General features: G+C 45.1%; 1 protein-coding gene and 1 non-coding gene across 2 annotated transcripts; one reads left to right on the top strand and one right to left on the bottom strand.

Annotated features, from left to right (window-relative positions):
* Nucleotides 1-2,817: 2,817 nt before the first annotated feature.
* On the bottom strand, nucleotides 2,818-20,109 carry Mapk1ip1l (mitogen-activated protein kinase 1 interacting protein 1 like). Its single transcript, XM_048429973.3, has 4 exons — nucleotides 19,966-20,109; nucleotides 13,475-13,497; nucleotides 11,584-12,273; nucleotides 2,818-5,394 (listed from the first exon to the last, which is right to left on the bottom strand). The coding sequence occupies exons 2-4, from the start codon at nucleotides 13,490-13,492 to the stop codon at nucleotides 5,386-5,388; spliced, it is 717 nt and encodes a 238-aa protein (XP_048285930.2). The 5' UTR covers nucleotides 13,493-13,497; nucleotides 19,966-20,109; the 3' UTR covers nucleotides 2,818-5,385.
* A 3,425-nt stretch (nucleotides 20,110-23,534) lies between these two features.
* On the top strand, nucleotides 23,535-23,834 carry LOC148120115 (signal recognition particle RNA). The gene has a single exon (XR_015734660.1).
* Nucleotides 23,835-23,860: the final 26 nt, after the last annotated feature.

The raw sequence follows: 23,860 nt of genomic DNA on the forward strand, positions 1-23,860 counted from the left end.
GAGGAGCGCTGGCTGTTCTTCCAGAGAACCGAGTTGGATCCCCAGCACCCACATCAGGTAGCTCCGTTATAACTCCAGTTCAGGGATCGGATGCTCTCTTCTGGCTTGCACAGATAGACATTCATGCAGGTACGAGCACACATATACATAAAAGCAAATAAAACATGCAAATACCACAGAAATAAATTTCATGGGATGGCTCACATAGTTCTGGCATTAGATTCTACTGTGTCACATGTGAATAAGTGTGGTCATGCTAGGACCGAGTCTTGCTCTGGACGTCTACTGCAGACAGGTGACCAGTACGGCGGTAAAGGGACCCACCTGGCCAGGAAACTCAGCATGTGCTTGTTAGAGCAATGTCATCTCACAAGAAAGTCAGTCAACCACCTGCGCCCACCACAGGATGGTCTTACATTTCGATTTCACTATTTCTTAGCAGATTTCAGGTGGGCACTTTCAGGCATACAGAATATCAGAAGTATCCCTAAAAAGGCTCAAGACTGCAATCTTTCCCTAAATTTTCATTCTCAGCTCACTCAACCAGGAGCTGTAAGGCTGGCTAGTCAACCTCATTAACCTTAATGTGACCCTCACGTGACAGAGGAAAAGGAGTTACAGTTTATAAGAGTGGGGGTGGTGGGCCGCAGGGTAGATGGTTCCCTGACTTCAGGTAGAGATAACCTGGTTACAGGGTGGCCAAGCTGTGGGGGCAGTCCTGTTGAATAATGGTAAATTTGGTGTGTTTTACAGCCTTATGCATTTAACTTCAGCTGCCTGTCTTGGGCTTTGAGACATACACATTTGTACTGTGGATGAAAGGTGTTTAGGGAGCAGGGCTCGTTCTAGGCAATCAGGTGGAACTCCTGCAGGTCACACGCAAACTGGTACTGCAGTCCCTTGTTTTCTTTAGGACTACAAACAGGAACCCAACGGGTCTGGACTTTTTGGAGAAGCCTAGAATTGGGCCCCAGGCAAAAAACTTACGGAGAAACCGTGAAATCATGAAAATACGTTTCTGTTTCCTTCCTTCCTTCCTTCCTTCCTTCCTTCCTTCCTTCCTTCCTTCCTTCCTTCCTTCCTTCCTTCCTTCAGACAAGAGTTTCCTCTGTGTATCTCCAGCTGTCCTAGAACTCACTGTGTAGACCAGGCTGACCTCAAACTCAGAGATCCGCCTGCCTCTGCCTCCAGAGTGCTACGATTAAAGGCGTGCGCCACCACCACTGCTCGGCAAAAGTAAATTTCTTAAAAAGGCTTTCAGGTATTACACACAAAAACAACTTTACCTTAAAAATATCAAGTATCACATCCATAGCCTACCTCTAAATATAATTACTACTTCAAGCAACATTTGTCTTTGTTTGCAAATACAGGAGCAGGTGTTAAAACCTCAGCTGCTTACAAAGCTCACAGTACAAATGTCTATGTCTCAAGCCACAGGACAGGCAGCTGAAGCTAAATGCCTAAGGCTGTAAAACACACCAAATTTACCATTATTCAGTAAATGGAAAATCACAATCTCAAAAAAAGTATCACAAAAAAACCTTTATGGAGCACATACCAGTCAAATTTTCGAAATGGCAGCAAGCCAATGTCTGCCAATGAGGGACAGGCTGTGTAAGCGCATTTATCCAGAAAAGCAGAGGAAAAACATCCTGCTACTTCCACACTTGAATAGTTGCACTGATCAGCACTACAATCTCGAAAGATATTTTTTGCTTTTATTGTTGTTTTTGAGACAGGGTTTCCCTGTATAACCCTGGCTGTCCTGGAAATCAGAGATTCCAATGCCTCAGCTTTGTAAATGCTGGGATTAAAGGTATGCACCACCACCACCCAGCTCCTGAAAGAAAATATGAATATCTATGTACACACACACACACACACACACACACACACACACACAGATTAACTTCAGCATTTGGTAGGCAGAGACAGAAAGACTTCTGTGAGTTCCTCATTTACATTAAAGAGTTCCAAGCTGAAGCTGGGCGGTAGTGGCGCACACCTTAATCCCAGCACTTAGGAAGCAGAGGCAGGTAGATCTGTACACACACACACACACACACACACACACAGATTAACTTCAGCATTTGGTAGGCAGAGACAGAAAGACTTTTGTGAGTTCCTCATTTACATTAAAGAGTTCCAAGCTGAAGCTGGGCGGTAGTGGCGCACACCTTAATCCCAGCACTTAGGAAGCAGAGGCAGGTAGATCTGTGGGAGTTAGAGGCCAGCCTGGTCTACAGAGCAAGTGCCAGAACAGCGAAATGCTGTCTTGGGGTTGGGGGTGGGGGAGAAAAAGGGGGTAAGAGGATGCAGGGTGAGGGGGTGGGGGAAGAGCTCCAGGCAAGCCAAAGTTATAAAGTGAGACCCTAACAGAAAAGAAAAAAGAAAAAATTCAATGCCCCAAATCTGTCATCTTGCCAGCTACTCTTAATTACGTCTTATCAGGGGCCTGGTATGGGTGTGGCCAACTCTCCAGCACAGAGCCCATCCCAGATGTGCACAGGGAACAGACTCAGTCCTCAGGCAGCTCTGCAGCTACAGGTGCGCACACAATCTCAGTCCCTGTCACTATTAGCCGTCTTGTTTGACAGGGCAGAATTCTGAAGATGAAGGGTGACATTTGCTCCTCTAAGACTGTCTTCCCTAGGGCACCTGCTGCTCTCCACAGCTCCTCCAGTTAGGCTTTCTAGAACATTCTGCTGCCTGCCCTCTCACCCTCTACTGAGAGTAAGATGAACAGATAAAGAAGTGCACATGGCACACCTAAGACCTCAGCGTCAGAAACACTACTCTTGCACACACCTCAGCTGTTTTTGCCATATTTATTTAAACATTGTCAACACATGTGAACAAATTCTGTTATTTGGACCAACCACTTATTGACAAACTGTCTTTTTAGTAGACCAGTCCTGGCCCAGCATGGACTGTCCTGAAAACAATATTATTCTTTTCTTGGGTTAAAACAAAAATAGAAAACCTTTTCCAGATTCTTTTCCTCATTTGGCTACCTTTTGCTTTTTATTTAAATTTGCTTTTCCTGAATCCATCTAGAACCCAGAAATACTCTATCCTGAGGGCAACAGCAGAAATGTTCAGAAAAAAATAAAAATAACAGAAAATTCTGCTATCCCTTTGAAGACTGCTCTTAAATTAGATAATAATAAATTCACTAAGTCGCCATTATCAGTCGGAAAGTCCATAAAGCAGCGGTTAAAATGGAAGTGCCACCCAAAACACACCATGTGGGATGGGCCATTAGATTCTCCTAACGACACTCCCCAAAACATCACCATCATCAACACAACAACACACCAGCTGATGAACTTGGCAGCTGATAATTATTGGCTTAAAATTCCATAGGTAGGCAGGGCAGGCTCCAGACCCAAGAAGCCCCCGGGAGAAGAATCAGCAATCATTTTGTGGATAAGCTTAATCCAATTATACCCAGTTTTGCTAAAATAACAAAACGTTCCTTTCAAAATTGCGTTACATTCCAAGGACAGGCTTCCTGCTCAGCCAGAACTCTAGAAAAATGTTGGCACCAAATGCACTTAACGGTTATAAGGCTTTAATGCAGGAAGTATCTTTGGTGAATCAATGTTTGAACCCACCTGGCAAGACTAGGGACATTTTAGGTCACCAGTCACTGCCAAGGCACCCCTGGCACACCCAGCACAAGCTCAATGCCATGCTTTGCTGTGTGAAGCCAAAGACTCTAAAATCTGACCCAAAAGTGGACAAACTTCACACCTGGAGCAGCAGAGCAGACAAGAAGGGAAGCTCCACACTGAGATGCGGAAGCCTGCAACGACATCTGCCAATCAGGAGCTCAGGCTGGGGCCGCGACCTCCCCATTACAAGGTTTTGAACCAACCAGGAGGCAAATACAGCATCTCTCTTCTTTCCCCCCAAGACAGGATTTCCCTGTGTAGCTGTGGCTGTCCCGAAACTTCCTTTGTAGACCAGGCTGGCTTTGAACTCACAGAGATCCACTTGCCTCTGCCTCCCGAATGTTCCACCACCTCCGTTAACTCTGTAAATTGGGGTGGATGAGGGTCTGTAATACACATGGGACTGACTGCTCACACTGGGAGAGCTGCAGAGCAGACTGCCTTGCAGACTCGCAGGATGTACCGGTACGAGATGTGTCCTTTGGAAAGGAACAGGTGTGCAGTTATGCACACTGAGCTAGATGGTTACATGTCTGCCCGAGCCACCGGCCAAGCTCAGCTTCCTACACCTGGTCTATTGAGAGGTCTGACCATGGGCTCTGTCAACCCAGGAGTTTTCCCCTTCAGTTGTCTGGTATATTGAGGCCAAGAAACATGTATTACATGCATGGAATTTTGCAGCGACTCAAACCAGTTGTGGTTCAGTCACTGCAAGAATGTCATTTAAAATTTAGAGCACTTTCCAAAAAAAAAAAAAAGCCATAAATGATCTTTATTTAGTCCCACCAGTAACCAGAACTGATAAGGAAATAACACATTAGAAATGAACCACCTTTTGTAAATGCTTCCTAAGGAAAAAGGATTCATGGGTTCCACAGTGTTAAGAGGAATCTGCCATCTCTGTGTCCGTCCCCGGTGTTCGCTAGTGAGAGGAAAGCTCCCAGCTCCACCTGCTGGCTTGGACAGCGGCTGGATTATGAGGCCCTGCAGTGACTGCCCAGCAGCTCCCTGCCTCATCTCCCTGCTGTCTCGTCCTGAGGCTGGGTTCAAAACACGGCAGTCTGACTCTCTAGTAAGCCCTAACTTGTCTACGTACATTTGGCGCCAACATTTTCCTAGAGCTGTCAGAGCAAACCTGTCCTTCGATCATGCTTTTGTGATAGGAACATTATCTTATTTTGGCAGAGCTGAGTATAATGTTGGCTTAAACTCAGTAAACACATACACAATACATTTATGTAGCTAAAATATTAACAAGAGGCTCTGGTTTGTGTAGCTAGAGGACCTCAAAATGTTGAGTCATGTTTTAATTAAGCGATTGTTTTCAGTTATATAGGTGTGAGGTGGGGGTGATTATAAAAAAATACTTGAATTACTTTGCCAATTAAGTTACAGATTTTAACAATAATCCACGTCATTTTAAATTCTGAGGGTATAGTTATACTTTACACAAACATTATCAAAAGTTATTCAATATACATAACCACATTAACCACACTTAAATGATTTGCTTTTACATTTTTATCTGATTGTACCCACATAACGTTCTACATATCCAAACATACGAAGCAGGAACTCTCTGAGGTACAAAAGTTCTTTCATGAACGCCCTTTACCAACAGGGAAGCAGCCATTTGTAATACGCCTTCATGTGCATGTACATGTACTTCAAAGAGCAACGTGCCATCTCTTCATCCACTGTCAACTTAATGGTACTGCAACAGAAAAGGGAAAAAAAATCAACTTCTAGAATTGTGGGCGCGTCTCTGTGAAAATAACAACCAGCTGAACAAAACTGCTGGAACAGTCCAAGTAACCAAGACAAGAGTTTTGTGATCTCAATTTCTTCATAACATAGACTTGTTCTTGGATTGTCTTTGTGTCTCAAGGGCATCGGACAGGAGTGAGCTTACTTCCAATCATTCATCACAATTGGCTATTGCTGTTTATATGCTTCCAAGGAAAAACATGTTTTTGCTGTGTTCAGCAAGCCCTGTCGTGCGTGGTTTGCACCTGTGCCTGGACACTTTATTCATGTGAAGTCTCTTGGCCTACAAGAGTATAAGATGTCCGTGAGGCTCTAAATAAAGTAGTTATTGCATGAGACTTTGGTCCACACATATATGGGCTCCATCCTCCCAGGTCCCACCGCCTCTAGAGCAGTGACAAGCACCTCCCAAAACAGGCGCCTGAAGTCGCTACAGGATTAGAGTGAGGATGCTCACAGGAGGTGAGATAACAGGACAGAAGCCAGGGCAGGCTCTGCCTGATGTGGAGCTTGCGCATCATTTAAAGAAAGGAGGGGCACAGGATGAGAACCCTAGCTATTAGGTTGCTGGCAGGAGTCCCTGGTCTCCAGAGGGAGCTTTAGGGTACTGACCAGAGGCCCAGGAATAATGAGTAAGGTACACAAACAAGGGGAAATCCCTGTCCAAGTCTGGGTCACCTGGGTCACTAATTCAGATGCTATCAAGATACTTAAGGAAGATAAGGAGAGTATTAATCGTGAGGAAGAGATGGGCAATTCCTTGAATGAAGATAAGCCAAGTGATTAAACCTTAAAACTAATAAAAGGGGCAATAAAGCAGATTTCCCCCATTCAGGCAAAATCAAAATTAAAAACAGTGCCACCCATAACCATGCTGGTGTGACCCCCGCAGCCCCCTCATAGGAGCCTCATTTCGATATGTTACCTGAAGCACAGGGTGAGAAATGGGATAATCACTGTAATCTTAATCCATTTCCTGATAGGTCAGAGCAGGGAAACAATTCATTTTCAGTTCTTCCCTAGCCTCATGAGGAGAGTTGATATTTCCAGTGCAGTCTCAGAGGAATCAAAACGGTTATCAGGTGGGGCTGGAGAGATGGCTCAGAGGTTAAGAGCACTGACTGCTCTTCCAGAGGCCCTGAGTTCAATTCCCAGCAACGGCATGGTGGCTAACAACCATCTGTAATGAGATTTAGTGCCCTCTTCTGGCCAGAAATCATACAGACAGAACACTGTATACTTAATAAATAAATAAATCTTTAAAAAATGGTTATCAGGGATTAAACATGGATATAAAGATTTTAAAGAGGCTTGGACTGCCTAAGAACCCACTGTTCCATATTGCTATGAATAATTTTTTGGTTTGAGAATTAATGTACAAGGTTGCTGTATGATTTTCACACAATTGCTAAAATGCTTCTAAAACTTCCCAATTTCTTCAATGACAAACGTGGCTTACAGATGAAGCCCATGAAGAAGTTTAGCAACCAGGACTGAGGGGCGATCTGGGAAACATCTCATATGAAATGCTGATAGGGGCTGGTGCATGAGGACCAACAGATCATCAGCTGCTCTCCCACAGTAGAGAAGAAGCTATGGCTGCTTGGATGAAAACTGAGGGGATCTGACTGTGCGTGTGTGTGTGTGTGTGTGTGTGTGTGTGTGTGTATAAAATCACATAAGATCCCTTGAGCCTTATTGCTGATTTCATATAGAGACTCAAAGATGCCATTGAGAAACAATTAAAAGGGAGACAGGTTCAAGAGTTATTATTAAATGGCTGGCTTTTGATAATACCCGTGAAGATCACTAAGGAATAATTAGACCTCAGAGAGAAATAGGAAATATCATGAACTTTCTCAGATTCAGAGAAATGTGGGGACTTACACACAAAGCAAATTAGCTGTTTTTGAAACCCATGTCCTTCAAAGAGATCTCAGCCAAGTGTTTCAACTATAGCTGACCTGACTACTTAAAGAAACAATGATAAACCAAGTACTGGACTTAAAATAAAAGAAAAAACTTTTACAGGATCAGCTGATTCTGGTGCTGATTGGCCTCTCTACGATAATCGTAGAGAAATGGCCCTCCAAATGGCCTATGGAGGTAAAGTCAACCTCATAGGACTGAAAACTATGATCTCTAGCAAGAGTAAACAAAGTGGCACAAAATTAAAATGTTTAAGTACAGAAGGCATAACTGCTGTTCCCACTACTCTCTGGGGAAGGGGCGGTGTGAAAGCTAATGAGATCCGTACTCTAAGGCTCTTCACAGGTACAACGGCTAATGCAGGAAACAGGCGAGCAGAGTGGCAGGGATTCCTGAACCTACTGGATCACAGGGGTCACGGAAAACACACACGGCAGTTCAGTGAGTTTGCCTGGACACCTCAATGGCCTTTCTAAAGAAAAGTACAGACTCCTCACCAGTCAGAGAATACTTGGAGAATGGACGCACAGAATCCTTTTTTCTGCCAGAAAGCACTTAAACTTCAGTTTTCCTGGCACTACCAGATCCTTCCCTGCAAAGCACATTTTCCTGTGATGTAGTCATTATGCAATTTTCTTCTGCTTTTAAATTGCCAGTCACTGGGCACTATGACCATGGCTGCGATTTCCCTGCTCATCCAGTCTTCATCAATGACTCCTGTATGAACTGATTCCTTTCATGAAGAAACTACTGCTACACAGGTACCCAATAGCCCATAAGGGACACGGAAGAAGAAAAATGGCAAACTCTTTAGGGCAAAGAAAATCATAGCAGCTTTTATAAGTAGCAGCTTGTACTGAAAGGACAGACTGATTACCATGTGAAGCTGGCACAAGTGTTATTGGCTTGCAATTTTAATCCTCTAATTTTGCCTGAAGGGTGCCCTTAATCTGTTTCCCTGTTGTTGACTGGTATTGTCATTGACTAGACAGTGTATTTCTGTCCTTATCAAATTTAGGTCAGCATTCCTTAGCCCAATGTTTTCCTTTATTGTGTTTAGGGCATAAGCCAGGAGCACCTTGATTCTGAGTACTGCTTTGTTGTAAGGGCAGTCTGCACTGCCTCTCCAGAACAGGTCCATCAGCACTTACTATGCACTCACTAATGCTAGCAGACTTCATGTGCAGTGGTACGGCCCATGCAGGCCCGTGTGACAGATGTGTGCCCCCGTACACTGCCATGGTCATACACTTGGAGTGAATCCCAGAGGTGAAAAGTGAATTATGGCAATGGATGTCCCTCACTTTGCTCTTGTGCCTCCAATGTGGCATCTGCACACTTGCATTGACAGACATTCTACATTTCTCTGGCTGTACCTAAGCTTCAGAGAAGCTACTACTGCAGGATGCTCTTCTCTGATACAAATTTTGCTGTTACAGCAGTGCTCACGAAATTGACAATGAATCAGTCTACAGTAGTAAACCAAATTAACCATAAAGAATGAATATTAATCATATTATAGGCATTTTTTTTAAATCTCAAGGTCAAGGCATAAATGAAAAACATAGAACATTAAAACAATTATTAAAAAAGAAGACAAGAGGAGCACCATATTCTTGTGCTTTCCTTATTTACTTCTAATTGTTTGTTTGTTTGTTTTTCAAAACAGGGTTTCTCTGTAGCTTTGGAGCCTGTACTGGAACTCGCTCTGTAGACCAGGCTGGCCTCAAACTCACAGAGATCTGCCTGCCTCTGCCTTCCAAGTGCTGGGATTAAAGGCGTGCGCCACCACAGCTCGGCTTATTTACGTCCAATTTTAAAAATTTTACCCCAGGTGGTATGTTTAGAAGAGCTCAAAACACTTCTCTACAGAACACTCTAAACTGCCTTTAGATGGGCCTGTATGGCTTAAACAATTTGAGACTTGGAAGCCTGGCTGGCTGAAAACCATCAGGAATGGGTGTCTGTCATTGCAGATGGACCCAAATGAAATCTTATGAATCCAGCCTTGGGGCATCAAAGATGAGGGCAGAGGTCCTCCAGCTAAACACCAATACATCAGAAGTCAAGTGTGCCCACCTGGGCCATGGGAGAGGTTATTCTACAAAACACACAGAGCTCCATGTTGCCTGGGAATTCCTTCCTGGAATTCCTTCCTGGTGATGCTAGCTGCTTTGACCTGGGCATCATCTATGATGAGAGCCTCTGTGTATTGGTTATGTTTCTCATTCTCCTTTCCCCCAACTTGTAGACTGGACAGATCCAGCTACTGTTATCTTTGTTAATGACTCTGAATTTGCGCCTGGTCCATAGGACAGAAACAGACTCATTCATTCATCTGAAGAAGAACTGCATTTAATTTTCCCTAGGGATTTAAATTACTTTCTATTTGCATAGGACATTGTAACATTTGTGTTCCCATTGAAGTTCTACAAAATAACAGAACTACTAATTATATGAGTCTCTTTTCAAGCTATTTTCTAGATTTTTCTGATCAACACAACATAACCAATAGTACTGGCCATGGTTTGGATGCCTGTTCTTGGTGGTAGAGTATTACAGGCAATGTTTTTTCACTGCTGAATATGATTATATTTGCAGTTTGTTTGTTTATAGAATACTCATGCATCAAATGACAATTAGATTTATCTATGACATCTCAAAACAAAAGCACTCTGGATATGCCTCTATGGAAAAACATGCTTTTGCCGTGCACAGCTCACTTACCACATGTGGCTGGCTGCCCACCACGAGCAGATGTGCCCACCACATGTGCCTTGCCTGCATGTGTGACTTGTCCCCTACATGAGGTCTGTCTGCATGCAGTGGCAACAAGTGACAATCTGAAGGAGGTGAGCAGCTCAACCCAGCAGGACTCAGAAGCTAGTTCACACTGAGGAAGCCAGCCCTCAGTAGTTTATTTTAGGCATATTTAAGTATAGCATAATTTGGTGAAAACTTTCCTGGTAAAAAAAATAACTCAATCCCATGTGCAAAATGAGACTTAAGGCACAGAGAAACACTCTGGAAAGTACTTATGACATCTTACATAAAGACGGATCCTATAGATTGACAAGTTCACGGTAAGGGTCTGGGGGAGGGTCCAGTGTGGTCTTGGCCACACAGTGCAAAGGTCACCAGGCTATTAACCACATCTGTTCCCAGTCTTCTGGGCAGGAAACAGGTTCTACATCTCCTCCTCAGAAGAGACAGCCCTGTGCACTGAACATTCCTGGTTCCCCTGGTGTTTATCTAAGAGCACAAGGACCTCTGTGCCCGACACAGATAATTAATATATATAGTTATTAACTCTTTGTGGTGGCTTAAAATAAACTTACTGTGTAATAAATCCAAATACCAAGTCATGTTATTTGTTGTGCCATACTTTGCAAGAAAAAAAAAGTTGCAGGCGTATATAGCAAGAAATTACACTAATGAGATTTGGGAGGACATCTGAATAAGAATGTTTCTCGTCACAGTTAAGACAGCGATTTAACTACTCTACAGAGAGATGTGCTTAGTTTAGTTATCTAGAGTTAACAGGTGGCTTTGCAAGAATAGCGGCATAGTGCCAGGCTCAACATTACTGGGGGGTGGGGGGGGGTGGGCAGAGGTTGTGCACTCCTTTAATCCCAGCCCTCAGGAGGCAGAGGCAGGAGGAGCTGTGACTCTAAGGCCTGCCTGGTCTACAGAGTGAATTCCAGGATGGCCAGGGCTACACAGACCCTGCCTCATAACACACACACACACACACACACACACACACACACACACACACACACACCAAAAAGGCCAAAACCAACAAAAACCCAGGGAGAACCATGTGAGACGGGCAATGTCTATGCTCATTGCCCACGTTCCCTGCACCAACCTACACAAGCCTCTCCTCACGCTGCAGTTCAGTGGACGCAGAAGGACTCCAAGAATTATAAATCAGCCCCCACTCCCCAGACACAGCCCAGGATCTACATCTTAGTCATCTGAGGGTGCCGAGTGCACTCTACTCACCCTAACAGTCTTTAGGGATCTTTGAGACCTTCCCTTTCTATTTTTAATGGCAGGAATACTACTGTTCTTTAAAATGCTGCACCTGAACCTCAAGTTCACTCAACTTATAGATTCATGACTATTTAAGTTTAGAAGTTCTCCAATTCTCCAGTGTATCAATGTGACTCTGACTATTGTCAATAACAAGCTGAACACTTACGTGGGGGCCACCAGGCATTGGTGGAGCACCAGCGGGTCCAGAAGGCACTTGGTAAGGATTATTTGGAGTAGGATGGGGTCCTGGTGTGGCATATGATCCTGCAGGGCCAGGATATGGTGCTGGTGGTCCCCAGGCTCCTGGTGGCACAGTGCCCCATGGAACAGGCGGTGCTCCTGACATTGGAGGTGGAGCAGTGGGGTATGGCCCTGGAGGTCGATACGGCATATTAGGGTGCTGCCCCCCAATTCCTGGTGCCCAAGGTCCAGAAGACATAGATCCCCATGGACCTAAAGTACCAGCTGGATCTGTGGGGGCACCATATGGCCTAGGTAGCTCTGGAAGGGGCATATTTGGCGTAGCATATGGCCCTGTTGGGCCAGGGCCTGGCACAGCAGGGGCTGGATAAGGACCACTAGGTGGGGGGCATGATGGTCCAGAAGGAGGAAAGGGTGCTGGGGGTCCGGCAGGTGGTCCAGTTGGAGGCATAGATGGATACATTCCTGTTGGTGCTGGTCCGAAAGGCACAGGAGAGGGCGCTGCACCACCTGGCGGGAGTCCAGACGGCACAGCAGGTGGAGCACTTGGGTTACTCCAAGGGTTGGAGCCTGGCCAGACTTGAGATTGGCTGGCTTTTGCATTGCTCACAGCAGACGTTTTGGCAGAGGATGGTTCAGGCAGCGCATCTGCCAACTGCAATACAAAACAGGTATGTCATATCTGTCCTATCCAGGGGCAAGTCAAAACAAACACAATGAAAACCCCACGCAAACTGTACACAGTAGCACCTTCAAAGACTAAACTACTCACCAGAGAGGCTTTTCTTAAAAAAGCATTTGAGGAATCTTGAACATTTAACTTCACAGCGCAAATTCTCCAAAGAACAACTTTTCTAAATGCAGCAGCTGTGTTTTACTTCTGAGCAGTGGGAATAGGACAGGATCGGATCCCTACACTCAACTCTTGACCTTTACTTTCTTAGTTTCAAAAAGAGTTTTAGTGTTAAGTTCAGTATTAAATGAGGCAATTTACATAATGCTGTAAATACAGTCAAAATAAAATACATTATTTTTGAGACAAGGTTTCATGTAGCCCGGGCGGACCTGGAACTTAACAACTGAATTTTATGTATGTGTGTGTGTGCATGCTGCGTGGGTTCTCAACTCGGCACAGCTGGAGTCAGCTGAGGAATTGCTCCTATCAGATGGGCCTGTAGGCAAACCTATGAGGCATCTTCTTGATTAATGCCCACCACGGGAGGTACCATCCCTGGGAAACATAACAAAGGAAGTTGAATGTGACTCAAAAGGGCAAGCCAGTGTTCCTCCGTGGCTCACGTTCCAGTTCCTGCCTTGAGTTCCTGCCCTTGAGTTCCTTCACAATGCACTATAAGCAGTCAGATGAGAACAGGCTTCTCCAGGCAAGATGCTTTTGGTCATGCTCTTATCACAGCATTATCAGAGTAAATTTGCCTTCATGAGTTTATACACATAACGTGCATGCCTGGGGCTGGCAGGGGCCAAAGGGTGTTGGACCCTAGAACTGGAGTTCCCATGACATGCACTTATACATAAACATAAATAAAAGTAAATGTGAAAACATAAAAACCGAAACAAAATATATGCCTAAGAAGTTCAGCATGTATCTTTTTAAGTTAAAAAGACTCAGATGTCTTAGTTAGGACCCTGTAGGTTTAATTTATTTTTTAACTTTTTCACTATTTATAAGGAGATAGGGTCTCAACTGTATAGCTCAGGCTTGCTTGGAACTCAGAAGCTTCCTGCCTCAACCTCTCTAGGGCTGAGATTACAAGTATGCACCACTCTCTCTGGAAGGGCTTTCCTTAAAACAAAAAACAATAAAATAAAATAAAAGTTAGCAAGGTTCAACTTACCGAAAATTCATCTGACATTTTTCCTAAAAAAAGAAAATGTCAAAATTAGTATTTTTATACATACACACACACACACACACACACACACACACACACACACTTACTTAAAGTTTTTAAAGACAGGATTTCTCTGTGTAACAGCCCTGGCTGTCCTGGAACTAGCTCTTGTAGACCAGGCTGGCCTCAAACTCACAAAGATCCATCTGCCTCTGACTCTTAAGTGCTGGGATTAAAGACGTGTGCCATCACTGCCCAGTTATTTTTATACATTTTAAAAGGAATTTGTGTATACATATATTTTACTTACATGGAACCTTTCTTATTTATGTTCTTTTACATAGGAAAAATTTTCTAGTAAAGCCGAGATAACCATATCAACTTCCTTCTTGTTAGGACTGCATATTACCAGTGAGTTCTCAAACTTCTGGGTTCAAGTGATCCTTCATGGCCAAGAGATCCCTGGTAGAAACTCCTTCAACCTCACACATGGGCAAGTGTATTCTTTCCAGCTCAGCTTTACTTACTTTACATTCTGACTTGGGGGGCAGCAGGGTGGGGTGTACCTTATTTTACAACTCCAGGTCACAATCCATCACTGAGGGAAATCAGGCAGGAACCAAGGGTTATGAACTGAAGCAGAGGTCACGGACAAATGTTTATTGGCTTGCTCAGCTTTTTAAGGTTTTTCTTTATTTGAGACTATAATTAGATCAATTCCCCCTTTCCCTTCTTTCCTCCAAAGCCTCTCTTAAACACTTTCTTGCTCTTTTCATGGTCTCTTTTTAAAGTCAATTATTGCTGTGTATATCTATTTTACATACATATATATTCCTAACTATAACCTGCTCAGTCTGTATAATGCTGGCTTTTGTGGCAGCATAGGTTCTTTTAAGCACTGGCACTATAAACATATACTCATCTTTCTTCAAGTCTGTGTATAATCAAGAAAAACCATCAGAAGTGGAATAGAGTCAAACATACTTTAAACCATGATAGAATAACCAGCTTTATAAACTCCAGGTCCAGTGCTGTCCACCTCCTGCGAATGACCTGCCAGCACTGGGCGGGCCACCTACTCTACTGGTCAGCCACAGGGTTAGACACCGAATCCAGGGGAAAGTGCCCCAACCAACCCTTTGTTATTTTTTATTTTTCCTTGAAACAGGATTTTGTGTGTATCAGGCTGGCCTTGAACTTCTGATCCTCCTGCCACGACACGTCTGGTTTATGTGGTGCCCCCACCCCTTAGCAATTTGCACGTTGAAGTATGATCAACAGTGGATAAAGTGCAAAGGTAGTGTGCTCGCCTTAATCTTTGGCCACTACAAACAAGACACACTTCCATTCCTTTCTGGTCACCTGATCCCTGCTGTCACTTTTTGACCTGCTGGTCACTGACCCTGTGTGACTAGATGACAACAGGTGTTCTTTTCCTCCTTATTTAATACCTAGTAATAATCACCTACACCATTTTGTTAGATGACAAGCACACTAGCTGTTATAGGAGACAAAAACTTTCTGGGAAGGTCTCTTTAACTCTCTTAAATGGTATTTATTAATGGTCTTCTGTCATGTAAATCAATCTGTCTGTAGCAGGCTATGCAAGTCTCAAACGGCAGCAATGCTTCCTGGTCTTCTGTTCCTTCAGCCTTCTGATGGCAGACTTACTTCACTGTGGCCTTAGAAGTGGTCCAGGCCCTGCCGGCCACTGTTTTTATCTTGGTCTTCCCCAGAAGGAGCAAGAGTACTTTGTGCGCTGGCTATTTCAGTTCTCTTCACCATTTTTAAGGAGGCGGCACAGGGGGTCCCATCTTTCCTGACCTCGGTGTGTTTAGCCATGTCACCAAAACTAGGCCCAAACCCGGAGAGCCATCTCTACTTGTGATATCTCAATTTTATGACCAACAAGACAACCACTTTGAGTATGTCTCTGGTTTAACAAGTTTACCATTTCTCAATTCTTTTAAGTAGGGGTTGATAACTAACCTAGTCTTCAACAGGGCAAGTTCCCTTTAAGAACACTGGGCTGTCACTGACACTAGCGCTTACTGAAGGCTCACTGCGAACAGGGATGCTCTCTGCAGTGCAGATGTTATTTATTATCACCCCAGCTTACAGCTCAGCTTGTTTAAGCAGAGAGGTTCAAACACACGTGTGTGTGTAGCCTGGCTCCAGCTGACGAGGCACTAGATGCGATCTGCTCACAGGTGCAGGGCAGTTCTGATGCGCAAGCCGCCCTCACACCCCACGGGGCACCTCTACATTCCAAGCCGCCCTCACACCTCATGGGGCACCTCTACATTCCAAGCAGCTCTCACACCTCACGGGGCACCCCTACATTCCAAGCAGACACTTGTGCTAGCTCCATTGTAGTTTCTTCAGATGTTCCTGAATTTCATGGGTAATTTTTTCAGGAAATTTTTTTTGGGGGGACTGGTAAATAAGAACACAACACCCAGTATTCTGGTGAGAAATGCCTTAATGTCTATCGATGAATTGGGAGATAGCTGATGTGTTTAAAACATTAGATCTCACCCAAGAGCAAGGTATAGGCATATGCTGGTATTTACTTTCCTTTTTAGACAGGGTGGCATTGTTTCTAGGTGGGAACTGAATTGGTGCCTGCTCAAGCACTCTGAGCAGCCAGGACCTGCATGTGCCGCCACACCCATCGTGGGGGACCTTTCTTTTAGAGGTTTCTAGCTCCTTTTCCTGGAGATATAAATAGTCTCCTTGAACCATATTCTCTGACTGGTTACCCATATCTGAGCAGAGTACTACTTTTGCAAGCTATGACATTAGTGATTACTTTATTAGTCTTCCAGGAGAATCCATAATTTCCAGGCAACAATTTTATTGCATTTCCCAATACTAACGGCTCCTTTCTCTTTTGCGTCAACTAGGATTCAAATGATAGAAGGTTAAATAGTGACGGCGTACATGAGTCTTGTTTTTAATGCTCCTGAAAATGCTTCTGATGTTTAAGTATGATTATTGTTTTTAGTTTGAGATTTGGGAGCAAAAAACACACAAAACAAAAACCTATCAGCACTACTAACAACAAAAACATACTAAGGAAGTTTTTGTTTATACTGAATTGACAGGTGATCCAAGCAAGAAGTCACATGCAGCTTGTCCCTGTGATTGGACACTTTACTCACATGAATCCTCTTAATTCTCAGAGTATAAAATGTCTGAGACCCTGAAAAAAATGTGAGCTATTGCACTGAGACTTTAGTGCACCTCAAGTATACATTTATTCTTTTCTCATACATTACATCTCGACCAGTTTCCCTTCCTTCTCCTCCCCAGTTCTCCCAAGATCCACTTCTCTGTTTCCCTTCAGAAAAGAGCAGGCCTCACAGGGATATCAACCAAATATGGCACAAGAGTCACAATAAGACGAGGCACCCTCATATCAAGGCTGGACAAGCAACCCAGTAGGAGCATAAAGGGTTCCCAAAGCAGGCAATACTTATAGACAGCCCCCTGCTCCTACACAACCAAACACATATGCAGAACGCCTCGGTCAGACCCATACAGGCTCCTGATTGTCACTTCAGTCTCTGTGAGCCCCTATGAGCCCTGGTTAGTTTATTCTGTGGGCCGTGTTCTTGTGGTGCCCCTGACCCCTCAGGTTCCTACAATCCTTCCTCCCCCTCTCTGCGGGATTACCCAGCTCTACCTAACGTTTGGCTGCAGTTCACCTCAGCTATGGGCTCCATCCTCCCAGGTTCCACCGCCTCCAGAGCAGTGACAAGCGCCTCCCAAAACAGGGGCCTGAAGTCGCTACAGGATTAGAGTGAGGATGCTCACAGGAGGTGAGATAACAGGACAGAAGCCAGGGCAGGCTCTGCCTGATGTGGAGCTTGCTCATCACTTAAAGAAAGGAGGGGCACAGGATGAGAACTCTAGCTATTAGGTTGCTGGCAGGAGTCCCTGGTCTCCAGAGGGAGCTTTAGGGGAAGGAGTACTGACCAGAGGCCCAGGAATAATGAGTAAGGTACACAAACAAGGGGAAATCCCTGTCCAAGTCTGGGTCACCTGGGGCACTAATTCAGATGCTATCAAGATACTTAAGGAAGATAAGGAGAGTATTAATCGTGAGGAAGAGATGGGCAATTCCTTGAATGAAGATAAGCCGGGTGATTAAATCTTAAAATTGATAAAAGGGGCAAAAAAGCAGAATTTTCCCATTCAGGCAAAAATCAAAATTAAAAACAGTGCCACCCATAACCATGCTCGTGTGACCCCCTCAACACAATAGTATATACTATATTTAATGCAGATTCTGAACTAGAATCTATGTTAGCTTTTAGTACTGGCTAATTTATCAGATTATATTCAGTTTACAAGTGAGTAACTAAAAAAGCAGGGAATGTTCTTGAGCATTTAAAAATTCCTAGTAGTTTCTTTTACAATTTATTCATATTTATTGGAACCCAAGTGTGGCTCACTGCTGGACTTTAGGGTAATTAATCACACAGACATTCTTGAGTTGTGCTGTGTCTGTAGTCTGGAACAAAAGGAAGGGAGTATTAGGTTAAAGACAGGCTCCAGGGTGAGAACAGTCTGTGTAAATCTGGGAGGGAGAATGGACAGTCTGTGGGAAGGCAGAAGCAGTTCAGACTGGTCAGAACACTGAAAGAAAGCAACAACAGATTTTAGAAGAGGCGTCCAGACAAGGATCCAAACATTTTACTGCTGATTTGAGTCAACTTCAATGTCTTCATGTATTTAGAATGAGCCAATAATGCTATATGGAAACTAAACAGGACTCCATCTGGCCAAGCAACTAAAGCAATGCTTGGGAAACAGCAGACAAGCAACAACCCAATGCTCCTTCTTGATATTTTTAAATAAAAAAAAAAATTATGGGTTTGTTCACTAATGCAGGTTCCCAAGGAGGCTACTGGGAATTTCCCAGAGCTGCAGGCAGTTGGGAGCTGCCTCATGTGAACGCTAGGAACCGAAGACTTCTCCAAAACAGTGCATGCTTTTAACTTGTTCTAACTCTCCACGCCCTCTTCTCTTTCACATACAGACACATGGTACAAAGGTAGCGTAGTAGAGGCCTGCAGGGCCTCTGGTCAAATCCAGTTAGTTGAGTCTCATACACGAGGGTAAGTGGGTATTTTCCAGAGATTTGCTGAGGCTTAATTAAATAAATCTGTAAATAATCACTGCCTGGCATAGGGCAAAAAAAGGAATAAACATTAGCTTTTACAACCGCTACAACATGACCACACACCTTTGTCTATTTCCAAACTAGAAAGCTTGGAAGATGCAATCTCCTAAGTATGGCACAAAACTCACTGGGTGACAAAAGCTGACCCAATACTATCCACTTCATTTCCCATTCACCCCCAGCTATGGCCTGAATACCCGTTTTTCCCTTCCCTCAAGCTTTGAGGATTGAATTTAGGGTCGCACAGCAGGCCAGGGCCGCGCTCAATTGCTGAACTACAGGCCCAGCCTGTACAAATATTAATACTGTACAGGGTGTAAAAATATTAATCCCCCGAGTCTTGGGGCGTCACCTCTCCTCTGAAATAATCTACAAATTACAGAATCTGAAGATTGTGAATTCCTAAGCAAGACTCAACCTCAGTAAGAGAATGAAGACGGACGTCGTAATTCCTTCTGTAATCAAAAGGAACATTTCAACTTCTGTAACTGCGTGAAAGTTCATGAAGCAAATCAGTTTGATCTAGTGGCTCCTACACATCATGACTAAGAAAACTACTCTTCCCACTTAGGAAACGCCACTACACAAAGACTTTCGATGGCGACCCCGGTAATGAGGGTTTGGCTTCAAAACAGGCCTTTACCACAGCGGGAGCACACGTGTGTATTCCTGTAGTAGGCTGTAACATCCACGATGGGATCTGCTTTGAGGCAACATTAGGATTAGTGAAAACATTACTTTCGGTTTTCAAGGCAGAGAGAAGCGTTCTATCAGCGCTTAAATCTTACAAAGGGAGAACGTTACTCAGCCCTTGGCACATTCTGTCCCGGGCAGTCATTTAACGAATGGGTAATTACGAACTGCAAGAACCTTGTCACACAGAATTTTCAGGCGCCAGACCTTCCTTCCTGTAAAGGCAAATTCGGGTCTCCTCCATTGCGTTTGGACTAGAAAGGAGTGGCTGGGATCCGGTGGTGGGGCGAGGGGTGCCAGACAAGATGCCCCTTAGGGCTAAGCGAACAAAGGGAATCCGGGATCTACCGGAGCGAAGCAGCCCCCAGCGGGTCGCGCCGGCGGGAGCGTGGGGGAGGGTCGCCCGTTCCAGCCCTACTCCCCAAGTCCGGCATGACGTGGGCGGTCCCCCGACCGGCGCTCCATTAGATCCCTCGGTCGCCTGGTCCCCGGAGGATTCTCCGAAGCGTTCGGCCGCCGAAGGTTCGAGAGCCGCCAGATCCCCGGGACCCCGCGTCTTGGCGCCGTCTCCCGCCAGCCCCATCTCCCGTGGGCGCCGTAGCAGACTCACCCGACGGGATCCGAGCCCTAGGCGCGGCACAGCAGCGGTGCTGAATCAAGAGAGATGAGCAGAGGCCTGACGGACCAAGGCGGCACCGACGCGGCTCTTCTGGAACCGGAAAGGGAAGTGCGGAGGCCCGCCAGGCTCCCCTTTATTTCCGCCTGCCCCGCCCAGCCGCCCGGCGCCCCCAGCCGGCAGTCCACGAGATTGCAAGCGGGCCCGCGTGGCTCCAGGAGCTTGGGTTGTTTTCCAGAGTTAAAAAAACCTGTTGGCCCGCTGATGATGCTCAAAGCAAAACAGTGACTAGAAACAGCTTTTGGACTCCCTATGCTCAGCGATTTTTGCAGCCAGACTCCAAACTGGCAGTCATAGTCCAGCCAAAATTGAGGGTAAAAAGATAAGGGAAGGGGGAAAACGTTCCAAAGGTGGTGTGAATGAAAGCTTTTGAATGCAACCTATGGCCGCAGAGACTAAGTGGCTAATTGGAATTTCAGTGGCGTGGAAAGACTGGAATGTTGCCAGATGCTAATTATTTATCTTGGGCTAGTTCTAGCTTTCCAGAACAGCGGCTCTTCCTTGCTGTAATAATTTAGCTACAGTAGGCGACCTTGGTGGGTTGGAGCCAAGGTGTAAGCTTTGCGGCTCAGAGGGAAAGAGATCCTGGCAGTCAGGGGGTCAGGAAATACTGAGTGTTACAGCTTCGTGGAAGAGTAGTCTGGCAGTCAGGGGTCAGGGAATAGCACAGGTCACAGAAAGCGGATCAGTTTACAGCCCTGTTCTAGGGAAAGGCTTCCCCAATGTAACAGCTCTGCTCAGGCAAGAGAGGGCGTCCCCAGGGAAATTTTTATAGTTTGGCTCTAGAATCCTGGAGTGTAACAACTTTGTTCTGCTAGGGAAAAGTTTCCCAGGGTAAATGTTACAGCCCGCTGCTCCAGCAAAAGAAGGTCTTCACCTAAATCTCATTCAAGAGACTTATTAGGAGGAAAGAATCCAGGTGAGTGTTTGCCTCTGCCAGGGTGGAAGAAGGCAGCAACAAACAGAACAGGTGCAGGGCACACACACACACACACACACACACACACACACACACACACACAGCTTCTTAGGTGTGGAGTTTTTCCAAGACAAGATTTTCATGGTGGGGATTGGCCAGATTTCAGTCCCTTAAGCTCAGGTTGCCTAGATATTGTGCTCAGGGATTGGTGCTTTTTCCTGTACAGGTATTGGTTGAATTTTTGCTTAGTTGTTGGTGATGGTGGTGGTGGGAGGGGGGCAGCAGATTTGGCTCTCGTTATAGGATCAAAATCTGTTTCTTTCACTGGCCCTTTTTAGCTTTTTGGCCCTAATTTCCGGGCCAGGGCATATTTCTTTCATTAGCTCTGATTCTAGGGCTACAGTGTTCCTTCAGCACTGGTTTCAGGGTCAGGGTGTATTTCTTTGGTTCTGGGTTTGTGACTAAAGTATATTTCTTTCACTGGCTCTGGTTTCAGGACTGGGTGGGGGGGTTTCTTTGGCTGGCCTTTTTTTTCCTATACCACAAAATCACACCATGTGACAGAGCTCATGTGGGAGGTTTATTGGGAGGGAGGTGCAAAGGTCTGAAGGAGAGCACAGAGGGGCGGGAAGGGCTTGCCTTTTATGAGGGAAATAGCACATGTGATAGGGAGAGTGCTCTACTTAGTGGCTGTAGCAGCTAGTGTCACATCTTGGCTGTTGTGCTGACAATTCCTGGTAGGTCCCTCAGAGAAGACCAGTAAATGACTGGATAGTAACACTTGCCCACTCTATCAAAACTAATATCTGTGGCAATAGATAAAAACCTTTCAGAATGTACTAAGAGGCCACTAGCATCCCCCAGTACAAAAGCTGAGTATGTCATCAGATAGCATCTTAGACCTATGGAAAAGCTTTATCTTGATGTACCTGTCTCTCAAGTGTATCCACCAGTATATTTTAAACTTGCCTCGATTTATGACTTTCTCTGTTCTGTAAAACTATAACTTTGTGATGCTGGTTCCAGTTGGAACATGGAATTTGAGGTAACCTAAATTTGTGTTTGGGGGCTATCATCACTCAAAAATGGCTCCAACATGAGTTATCTCTTATTCCCTTTAAGTCTTAAATTGAGAACACTGGTTCTTAACCTGTGGGTTGCAATCACTTTGGGGGGGGGGCAAATGGCCCTTTCATAGGGTTCTATATTAGATATTTACAATTCTTAACAGCAGCAAAATTATAATTATGAAGTAGCAATGAAAATAATTTTATGGTTGGGGGTCACCACAATATGAAGTGGGCTGCAGCATTAGGAAGGCTGAGGGCCACAGTCTTAAGAGAAGAGCTGTGGTTTTGGTACTGGCTTCTGTTTCTTGTGGATTCAAAACTAATATACCAGAAAGCAACATGTAAGTATATCTGTATTTTTTTCAGTTTTTCCTTTCCAGACTTCTTTTGGTTTGAATATATATCAGGTCCCAATGAAACCTGGGACAAGTCTCACTCAGAACCTGTGGTTCTTCCCAATACTTCTCATCCTGCCTCCTATCCTAAACCTCTCCAGCCTAGTGGCTGGGCTTCCCTTCCCCCAGTTTCTGGTACCTCTGTAACTCCTGCCATCTTGACTAAGTGCTCTCTTGGTCTCCTGCTCTTGGCCTCTTGGTCCTCGGTTCTTCTCTTAGTCCGTTCCCCATGGCCCGGTTCAGTTTGTGTTGTGGAATAATCTTTTTATGCACTGTGGAAATGTGTCTTTGCCAAGGCGCCTTCTGGATTAGTTTACTAAGGAGTTGAATGGACAATAGCTAGGCGGGAGAGGATAGGCAGAACTTCTGAGCAGAGAGAAAAGATGAATCTAGGTGTGTGTGGGGGGAAGCAGCATATGCAGGAGAGGTAAAAGCCGTGAGCTATGAGGCAGCATGTAGATGAACAGAAATGGGTTAGGTTCTAAGAGCTGGTTAGAAACAAGCCTAAGCTAAGGCCAAGCTTTCATAATAAGTTTCTGTGCCATGATTTGGGGGCTGGCAGTTCAAGAAAGTCTGCTACAAGTTTGGACCCTTCCAGATGCCTCTGGAAGTTCTCACCCTCATATCTACAATAAAACCCCTTCCATCAACCAGGAACTCGGAATGATCATGTCCTCGTTTTCATTCAAAGGTAGAAATGCTTTTCAAATCAAAAACTCTGGCCAGAAATGTGGCTCAGTCGGTTAAAGTGCTTGCTGTCCAAGCTTGACAATCTGAGTTTGACCCCTGGAATGAAGGTAGAGGTAGAGATAAGGAACTCCATAAATTATCCTTTGACTTCCACCCCTCTTCCCCCACCTTCCAGGTCCCAATAATAATAAAGAGCTGAAAAATAAAACCACAAGCCTGGGGCCAGGGTTTTGGATTAGCAGGTAAAGGTGATTGCCAGAAAATCCTGACCACTTGAATTGGATCACTTAAACCCATGTGAAACCCTAGATGCTGTGGCCAGCAGCTGTAATCCCAGCACTCCCGTGCTGAGGCTGCATGAAAACAAGGAGAGACCCCGGTCTCAAAGTCAAACCACAAGAGAACCAGTCTTCAAAAAGTTGTGCTCTGGCCGGGCGCGGTGGCGCACGCCTGTAGTCCCAGCTACTCGGGAGGCTGAGACAGGAGGACCGCCTGAGTCCAGGAGTTCTGGGCTGTAGTGCGCTATGCCGATCGGGTGTCCGCACTAAGTTCGGCATCAATATGGTGACCTCCCGGGAGCGGGGGACCACCAGGTTGCCTAAGGAGGGGTGAACCGGCCCAGGTCGGAAATGGAGCAGGTCAAAACTCCCGTGCTGATCAGTAGTGGGATCGCGCCTGTGAATAGCCACTGCTCTCCAGCCTGGGCAACATAGCGAGACCCCGTCTCTAAAAAAAAAAAAAAAAAAAGTTGTGCT

Source organism: Myodes glareolus, chromosome 12, assembly GCF_982192425.1.
Source record: "Myodes glareolus chromosome 12, mMyoGla1.1, whole genome shotgun sequence".
NCBI lineage: Eukaryota > Metazoa > Chordata > Mammalia > Rodentia > Cricetidae > Myodes > Myodes glareolus.